The 10,164-nt window shown below is 34.9% G+C and overlaps 1 protein-coding gene across 4 annotated transcripts in view; it reads right to left on the bottom strand.

Moving 5' to 3' along the window:
* Nucleotides 1–2,234: 2,234 nt before the first annotated feature.
* LOC110217341 (ferric-chelate reductase 1-like) overlaps nt 2,235–10,164 on the bottom strand; it is a 115,684-nt gene continuing 107,754 nt past the window's right edge. For all 4 annotated transcript variants that reach the window (XM_020999712.2, XM_020999694.2, XM_020999705.2 and 1 more), the window contains 4 exons: nt 9,527–9,585; nt 7,669–7,812; nt 4,639–4,700; nt 2,235–4,558 (listed from right to left, as the gene is read on the bottom strand). In XM_020999712.2, the coding sequence (XP_020855371.1) occupies nt 4,466–4,558; nt 4,639–4,700; nt 7,669–7,812; nt 9,527–9,585 (358 nt within the window). In that variant the 3' untranslated portion in view covers nt 2,235–4,465. The remainder of the gene's footprint in view (nt 4,559–4,638; nt 4,701–7,668; nt 7,813–9,526; nt 9,586–10,164) is intronic.

The following is a 10,164-nucleotide window of genomic DNA, read 5'->3' as shown; positions in this document are numbered from 1 at the left end:
AAGATTTCTATTTTGATGCTTTGGTTTTTTTATTTGTTGGGTTTTTTAATATTTTTAGTTACATTCCTAATTTGTTGATCTGTTCTCTCCCCTTTTCTTGTTAATAAAAGTATTTAGAGATATAATTTTTTGCCCAAGAATTTCTTTGGTTTCATGTCCAAAAGTTTGATATGTTTTCTCATTGTTGTCAATATCTTTAATAGAATTATCTGGTTTTTTTTCTATTATTTGTTATATGACTCACCAGACCTTTAGGATTAAATCATTTCATTTCCAATTAACTTTTAATACCCTTTTCCAATGGTCCTTCATTTAATATAATTTTATTGTATTCTCATTAGTGTAAGATGTGTATCATATTTTCTGATTTTCCACATTTGGTTGAGGTTTTTATGTCTTAAAACATGATCAATTTTTGTAAATGTGCCATTCGCAGCTGAGAAATATGTATATTCATTTCTATGTCTATGCAATAATTACCAGAGGTCTACCATATCTTTTTTTTTCTAAAATTCTATTAGGTCTTTCATTTTTTCTTATTATTTTTGGCTAGGTTTATCTGGGGCTGACAGAATAAATTAAGGTTTCCCACTTTTATGGTTTTACTATCTATTTCTCCTTGTAACACTTGTAATTAATTTTCCTTTTAATATTTAGAAGCTACACCATTCAGTGCATATATGTTGAGTCAAAATTATCTATGTTACCATTCAGCAAAGTCATTTTCCAATTTCTCTTTTAATTAAGTCTATTTTTGTTGTTTCCTTGTCTGAAATCTCCTGCTTTTCTGAGTTCAGCGGAGGAATAACAAATTTTGCTCATACCCCTTATTTTACCTCAGTGTCTCTACGCTTCAAGTGTGTTTCTTGTAAACAACAGATCAGTGAATTTTGCTTTCTAAACAATTCTGCTTAGCTCTTTACTTTTATGGGTAAGTATATGCCACTCACATTCACAATAACGATGATTGTTTATTTCCCTCCATCATATTTTCTTTTTCTTCTCTATACTGTTTATTTCAAGTTGTTGTCCCTTCCTGTGTTTTCCTTTTAACCTTCTTTTCACTATACTCCCTTCAAGGTTAAGACTTTTGCTTATGACTAATTCCTCCTCGACTCTACTCTTCCTTTTATACTCCTATTTCTCCTCTTTTGTTCCTTACTTTTGAATTTAATGTATTCCTACACCAAAGTCTTTGTGTGTGTGTGTGTGTGTGTGTGTGTGTGTGTGTGTGTTTGCCCTCTTTTGACCAGTTTAGATGAACCCCACCCCCAACATACTTCTTCCATGTTGGTACATAGTTCTACCCGCACAAACTAATTATGTGTGTTAACAACTTCCCCATTTTCCCCTAATATACCCTTCACCTCCTTTTATTTTTTCACACAGCATTTTTGAAACATTACAAAACTAATTATGGGTCTTTTGTCTTAATTAACTACCTCTATGACCCTTTGTAGCTTTAGAATTCTGAAAAAGAAAAACCTTTTAACATCCTCTTTTAATTAGAAGATAAACAGGTCTCCCCTATTCTGGGAATCAAATCAAGTTGAGAAGAGACCCACAGCAGAGCACCTTCCTTCATACATAAGTATTATGTCCACTACAGTCTACTGGAATTAGGTATTTAAGTCTTCAAAAGCAGTACGTTGTAGTAGAAAGGACATTGTACTTGGAGATGACAGAACTTAGATCTGGCAAGTCATTTTACTTCTCTGATTTTCTGGTTCTGAACTGGTAAAAACTGGCTTAGTAATAAAGATATTATTTAGGCACCTAGGTGGCAAAGTGGATAGAGCATTGGACTTGGAGTTAGGAAGACCTGAATTCAAATCCTACCCCAGATAATAGCTGTAACTTTGGGCAAATCAATTTACCTTTCATATTCTCAGTTTCCTCATCTTTAAATGGAAAGAAATGATAGCATCTACCTCACAGAGTTGTTGTGAAGATAATATATGAGATACCACATGTAAAGTATTTTACAAACCTTAAATCCCTATATAATGCTAGCTATTATTTAGCTAACACCATGTAGTGAGAAAAACTCTTTTTGTAAATTGTAAAGCAAAGTAGTTTAACAATGTAAGTTATTAGTATTCATGAGGAACACACTTTAATTTCTCTTATACTACATCTGCAGAAGAAAAAAAAAAAGGAAAGAAACCCACTCCCTCTTTCAAAGCATTTGTGGAGTTTCAAAATCACATCTAAAAGAAGAAATGAAAAAAAAATTTAAAAGAATTTACAACTTTATTTGTAATAATTTATATTTGTGTACAAATTTATATCTTATATATAGCTTTATACCATTGAAAACAAAGGCGGACAAAAGAGCAGGTATCTGATGTCCAAGGAGGTTGGCTTTGATTAAGAAAAATTATAGTTCTTACTTTCAGGGGGCAAATTTTTTTTCTATTAGCATGAAATTAGAAATATCCTATGGTACAATTCTGCATTTCAGTGCAATTTGTGGTGTAACACTGCCATAGATATAATTTTGTTTTCATGAAAGTATTTCAACAAATAAATAATCCAGAAAGGGTTAAAGTGATTTTCCTTAGTTGAAGGAAAATTGACTAGAGTTCACAGATGCTGCAGTTCATCACTCATACTACCAAAGCTCATCTTCCCCCTTGAATCACTTTTCCCCCTTTAATTTAGAATAAAATATGTAACAGGAAATTTATTCATGTACATATCCTTACTACCAGCAAGCAACAGAAAAAAAATTTATCATACATTTATATTACCATGCTCCACCTTTTAAAAATAATAAAAGTAACAATACAATGATGACAGAAAAGAACAGACTACAAGAGCAAAAAAAAATTCTGCATTTAGAAAAGACAGAGCAAATCCATAGTTAACCCCTTAGTTTTTTCATGATTCATGCATACTTTTATAGAGAAAGAAAGAAAAGTAGACAATTTTATCTAGCAAAAGAAAAAATAGTAGGTTTCACTTACGTTGTTCTGTAACTCAAATAGAGATTGCTGTGACCCAAGCAAAAAATTTAACATTATCAAAACACTTAGAGGAACACCATTTAAAATACTAATAACCAATAAAGACCTTCTCAATCTGTTTTGTAAAAGAGTATTCAATAACATCTCATTCTTCTCACTTGTTTGCTATGGGGTCTGTAAGTAAACATCTATAAAATGGGGAAAATGGCCACCCTCCCTTTCTCTTCTCACTCCAACAAATACAATGTAATGTAAATGCTAATGTTTCTCATTAACTTTCTATGTACCACCACCCCAACAAAGAAATAAATCTTAAATCAATTTAGGGAGAGACAGCTGCCAAACTGAATGCTTTCTAGCACGTCGGTATGGAAGTGTGAGTCTAAATCACTGAACTAGGACTCTGGTTTTAGAGCACCACCCAATGGCTAGAGGTCACAATGGCAACTGCGGGACCTGTCCACCCACCACTGGAAGGGACAACTGATTAAAAACAAAACAAACAAAAAACATTAACATGAAGAATGGCATTTTCTGCTTCAATTCACAGGCTTCTAAAATTTCTAAGGCAATATAGTTTTTGGCACCTTTTTTTAAAATTTCAGAGTGGAAAGAAATGGAGGGTGCTAGACATATATTTGCACAAGTGTTCTTCTGATTCAATTTGCCTGCGTAAGTTTTGCCTTCATCAAACTTAATAAGGGTCACAGGTTATAGCTAAAACAAGGAGCATGGAAAAGAGATGATTCAGTGTTTCTGTTCTAGTCCTGAGGCTCTTTAAAGGATTCTGTTAGAGCAGCAGATGAAAAGACTTGATGGGCCATAGAGTTCTGCACATGGCACACAGAATGCTTGCCAGATAGGGCTTTAAATGAAACCCATGATGTTTTTTTTCCTTTACCTTGATTCCATTTTACCACAGAAGTAAAGATAAGCAGCATAGAACATGAGTTATGTTAAAACTCTTTTAACAATCATGTAGCTTCCTATTTTAAGAGAAACTAAGGAGACCGTTACAATGAATTAATGAAAAATTATGGATTTCTTTTTGTTTTAACTGTAGCATATTTGCCATTAGGAACTCATCTTCTTCAATAGAAATCCTCTTCCTCCAAAAATTAAAAGTGAATTGGATTTTTGTTTTGTTTAGGACAGAGTGGGCATTAAAAGTTCTTTGCCAATTTGTTTTGTTTTGTTTTTACTATACTTACCTCATAGGAGAAAATTTGAGGACCATTTCTTCAAGATATAATCCTCCTTCAAGCTGGAGAATACACATAAGGGACTTAACATAAGTTTATTACCCAGACAGCCCTTACTGAAAGTTTATTTTCAGTGATCCTAGTTCAGAATCCCTTTATAAACATGACACTCATCTTTCAAAAAATTCAGGAAACAATCAGAGACAGTCAGTACAGGCTTTGAGTTTCATCATCTCCTCATCATTCAAGTCCAAGGTTCTGTTTGCCTTCATTCATGCACTGTTGGAAGTTAAATCACTGCTGGCCAAATGCAGATAGGAATATGAAGAGAAAAGCTACATTTCCACAAAGATAGATAACCAACACCAGCTTTTTAAATGTATGGCCCTGAAAGAGAAATGGATATATTTCAGCAAAGTCCCCACCACTTACTGAGATGATTGTATGTGAAGATAAAAGAGACTTACCTCTGCCTCAGCTGTTGTAAATGACTGAAGAATCTGAATTCTATCATCTTCCAATATTTCAACTGTCAAAAACAATAAGATTTTATTAAGAGATTTAACAGCATTGCCTCTTCTACTTTTCCTCACCCTTCCACCTCTGAGATCTTGTCCCATAGCCTTCTCCAGCAACTGTCCAGGCTGCCTCTCTTATGACAAGATTTCTCTAGAACGAGGTACACCTGGCATTGCCACCTTCTGCCTCCTGATCAGGCTCTGACTCCCCAAGCCATAGCTCCTCCTACTCTTGCCTGCTATGAAATGAAGCTCCTGGAAACTCAAAATACAGCATCATCAGCTGCTACCTGCAAAAATATCCAGGTCTCCCTCATCCTTAAAAACTAACACTTGATCCTCCATTCCCATTTGGTACCATCCCATATCCCTCTTCCTTTCCTTAGCTAAACTCCTGGATGAACACATCTGCACATATGCCACCACTTCCTCACCCCTCACTCTCTTCTAATCTTTCTGTATTATTCTAGCTCCCAATTTCATCATTCAACTGAAACAACTCTCTTCAAAGTTACCAATGATCTCTTGATTGCAAAATCTAATGGCCTTTTCGCAATCCTGATCCTTTGTGACCTTTCTACAGGAATTAGCACTATTGATTACCTTCCATTCCTGGATACTCTCTAGGTATTTGTTACATTGCTCTGTCTTTGTTCTTTCCCTACCTGTCTGAAAACTTTCTCAGTCACCTTTGTTGATTCTTCATCCAAGTCATGCCAACTAATCCTGGGCTCTTTCATCAGCTCCCATGAATTCAATTACAGTCTCAATGCATATAATTCCCATATTTCACTCTCTCTGAGCTCTCTCTCCCATCACCTTTTGGACATCTCAAACTGGACGTCCATAGGCATCTCAAAATCAACATGACTAAAACAGCTTTGTATAAATTTGGACTCTACCCCTCAGTTCCAGCAACAAATATCAATAATAATAACAATAGCTAGCACTTATATAGTGCTTTAATGTTTGGAAAGTGCTTTTAAAATATCTCATTTTAATCTCATTTAACCTGGGAGGATGCCATTATTATCCCCATTTTGCAGTTGAGGAAACTGAGGCAAACAGAGTTTTCACCTTATCTTGCCCAGTTTCCAGCCACCAGCTTCAAACTGTACTACTAAGCAAGTAGTGGCCTTCCACTATACCCATTTTTTCAGTTCTCTTTATGTGCTGTCTTCCCCCTGTAGAATGTAAACTTCTTGAGGGTAGGGACTATTTTGCTTGCTTTCATTTGTATCCCCAACTCTTATCATAGTGCCTGGCACTTAGCAAATGCTTAATAAATCGTTTTTTATTCATTTCTCTGACGTTTCCATCAAAACCCCATTAATTCCCAATCACATGGATGTATTTTAAACAGTTTCCATTAAATCCTCCTTTAATGTTTCATCATGGTGAGTTTGTCTTCTTAAAAGCTTTGCTATTATACTCTTATACTAGCAAAGCCCAAGCTCTGGCAGGTCCCAGGAACCTTGGAAGGTCAGAAGTAGAGGCCTGACAAAGAACTAGAAGCTCATGATCCAAGGCCCATCCTAAGCTAACTTATTCTCTCTGGTCTCTTTCCTTCTTCAATCCATCTTCCATAAAACTGGCAAACTTGATATTTCCAGAGCACAGATCTGACCATAAAGGAAAATATTAGAAACACTTTTGCCAAGTTATATGCCAACAAAACTGATAAATAAAATGGATGATGTTAACAGAAATATAAAATACTCAAACTAACAGAACAAGAAACAGAGAATTTAAAATTCAGGCTCAGAAAAGAAAACCGAACAACCCATAAATTATGAACTCCAAATAGAAAAAAAATTAAGGACCATATGGATATGCAAGTAAATTCTATCATAATTCCAATTATAATTCCAATTATAATTTAATTCCAATATAATTCCAGATTTAATTCCAATATAAAAGGTTTGCAAAAATAAGAAAATAAGTATTCCTACCAATTTTCTTCTGCTCAAAAAACTCCAACAGCTTCCTCTTACCTCTAAGATAAAATATAATCTCTCCTTCATAACTGGACCCAAGTCTACCTTTCCAGGCTTATTCCACATTATTTTCCTTCAAGCATTCTAAATTCCCACCAAACTGACCTACTTGTTATACTCTATACAAGGTAATTCAATACTACTAGGTGGCAAATTCAGCAGACAGCTTGAAGCTTCATGGGAAATTATTGTGGATACTTTTCCATCTCAACATGACACAGCACCTCAACGATAAAAGGTCTTCATATAATAGTTGAATCTTAGGGTTTGGAAGGGACCATAACAACCCATGCCAGATGATTAAAAAGCACTTCACTAAGTTCATCCAAACTCTGTCTACCAAATGGATTGTATTAATTCTCCCGTTTTAATTTGAAAAAATCCTAACATTTCTCCTTTTTTGTACTCAGAGCTAAGTCACAGTAAGAGCACACAGAAGTGTATTCTGTTCCCTAATCCCAAGAGCTTGTTCAGATTTCTTCACTACATAAATCAACACATCAAAGACCTGTGATTTCACTGGTGTGGAAGCTCTTTCCACCAAAGGAGACAACAACCCATCTATAACATAGTCTTTTAGAATTATCTAAGGCTCAAAGAAATCAAGTGACTCCCTCTTAATCACACAGTATCAGAGGCAGGATTTGAATCCAAGTCTTCCCAACTCCAAGTTTAGCACTCTGTCCCCAATACAATGTTGCCTTTCCATTGTGTTTTATTCACTAACTCTAATTTAAATAATTTAATTAATCATATTCTCCAATCTAGTTAGCTAAAATTCTAATATAAATTCTAACAGTAGTTAGAAAGGTATGACTTTCCGTAAAGAGTTGAAAAAATGGAGAACCACTCAACAATAATAAGGTTTGTACCATTAGCAGAAGGATGTCAATGGATTTCTATCCCAAAGTTTCCTGCAAAAAAAATCTTCCAAACTATGAAGAATCAACAGACTTTTCAGGTGGCTTAACTATTGTTTTACCTTTGCGTGTGAGCCGATAGGCATGTATCTCAAGAAGAATCTCAGTACCAATGTGCCAGCCTACAAATCCAATCATTGCATATGTTTTCCCTGGAGAGGGAAGACTGAGTCCTGATAAGTCCATGCCCAGGAATATTGCTGCCACTAAGTAGAAAAAAAAAAATATTTTGACAATATTAAAATGTTGTTAATAAAAGGTGTTTTTTAAAGTATCTACCTAATTTATTTTGTTCACCATTTAGTAGGTCAAAATTGTCACAAAATTAAACAAACTAATGGAGTATACAGGGATAGGGACTAGTCCTATGATCGCAATGGTATAGAAAAGTGCCTTTACCAATACAAGTTGGCACCTTTTCTGTAACTTACAGTCTTAGAAAACTGCCTAGAGCACTGGAAAATTAAATGTACTGCTAAATCTCACAGCCAATAGTGTCAGAGGTGGGACTCAGACACAATGAAGAATATATAAACAAAAAATTAGAACAGTATTCAAGCTTACGTGACCATAAACGTGTCCATCTTTACATAGCCCTGTTCAATCTGTACATAATTGTGAGAGATTGTTATAATTTCCCCTAAAATACAAGTTCCGTACCTTTTCATGAGAGTGAGCTATTCATTTCCTCAGAATCTTTAGATTTTTCTGCTGTAGGACTGAGAAAGCTATTCAAGTTCCTGAGCTTAGGGCATGGAACCACAAAATTAGAAATAATTAGTCCAACCCATACACACAAAAAAGAATCCTTACTACAACATGTTAGCAAATAGTCATCAGTCCTCTGCCTAAAGACTTCCTGCCAGGAGGAACCAGTAATGTCCCCAGGAAATACCCTGGACTTTTGGATAGTTCTATTTGTTAGGAAGTTTTTCCTCATGTTTAGACTAAATTTGCCTCTTTGCAACTTCCAGATCCTAGTCCCACCCTCTAGAATCAAAAAATAGAAGTGTAATCCCTCTTACATGTGACAACTCTGTAAATATTTGAAGATAGCTATCATGACTCCTTTCCCCCCTCTCCCAGGCTCCTCATCTTTAGAGTGGATGAGAAGAAGCACTGCTGGCCAAATTCTTCTACCCACTGAGAACTTGAGAACTACAAATAGAGTATGGTGGCAGTTATTCTATTGAAAGTTAACAACATAAAACTTCAAAATGGAATATTTTTAATACATCTGACCTTTGGGAAGCTCTCCCTAAAATCTATAGCTACACTGGAAAAAAAAAACCTGAGGAAAGTAGGGAGAGATTAAGTCCATAAATGGATTTCAGGGAGGTCTATAAAATTTTTAAAAATATTTTGGTAACTATTACAACTAGCTTCCTTTGTAATCCTATGTGTTTTATTTTATGCATTTCAAAACTTTCTGAGAGGGGGTCCATAGGCTTTACCAGACACTCCCACGAGAGCAAGGACCATGTCTTAGCCAAACTTCTCCCCCAACAACTCAGCATGCCTCTCTACATGTAGTAGGGGCTTAATAAATGAAAAAAGAGACACTGTGGAAGATTCAAAGATGAGTAAAACATGGTCCCTATCCCCAAGGAGTTTATGACTGAGCAGAGAGGAAGCTGCTATGTTCATAAATTAATATAATATAAAGTAGTATGTAGAAATTAATGAATTAAACAAGGAAGTTTATTGGAGTTCACAGGGGCAAAGAATTAATTTTGGCTGGGGGTGGGGAGAACCTGATAGCCATCTTTATTAAGTTCTTTCTGGATTTCAGTGTTACTTTTTCCTTAACAGTCAATTATTTCAATTACTAATGCATCTGCAAATCACTTAAGCCAACCTGCCATTTGGTATAGAAACAAGCAGCAATTAACAATGACAAAAGACATCATAATTACTTACCTGCTAGTATCCTAGCAGCGGTACCAGTCCCCCAATGAGTCCAGTTAAATATTTGCCGTCTAACAAAAGAAAGAAATAGCCTATGGTCTTAAAAATTACGTGACCACAATTAAATTCATGAAAAAAAAATAGTGCAAACTTTCCATATATATCTAGGAATTTAATTGCTAAAATCTCTAAAATCTTTTTAATATCTTTAAAAAAGTTATGAGGTAGACCAAATTTGCTGCTGAATTTTATAAACTGCAAAGTCACCCCTCATTAAAAAAAAAAGAAATTTGATATTTACCCAATAATTCCATTGTTGGGAATATACCCTAAGAGTATTGCAAAAGGTATCAAAGCTTTTTACAGCATTATTTGTAATTACAAAAAAATTGGAAGCAACCTCAATGTCCAATATTAAGGAAATGATTAAATAAATCATGCTACTTAATGTAATGGAATATTACAATGCATCAAAGGATCATAGATTTAGAAGTGAGAGGCCATCAAGTGCAAACTAATCACTTTACAAAGGAAGAAAATTTGTCCCATAGAAGGGTCATACAGCCACAGAGTGTCCAAGGTATATAATCTCCCCCATTTTATTATAAGTTCCTCGGAGGGCGGCAACCATTTTTTGCTTCTTTTTGTGT

This window comes from Phascolarctos cinereus, unplaced genomic scaffold, assembly GCF_003287225.1.
Source record: "Phascolarctos cinereus isolate Bilbo 61053 unplaced genomic scaffold, phaCin_HiC Scaffold_5;HRSCAF=322, whole genome shotgun sequence".
NCBI classification, from domain to species: Eukaryota; Metazoa; Chordata; class Mammalia; order Diprotodontia; family Phascolarctidae; genus Phascolarctos; species Phascolarctos cinereus.
Note: the sequence above shows the minus strand (reverse complement) of the source record. Positions and strands in the feature narration are given on the sequence as shown.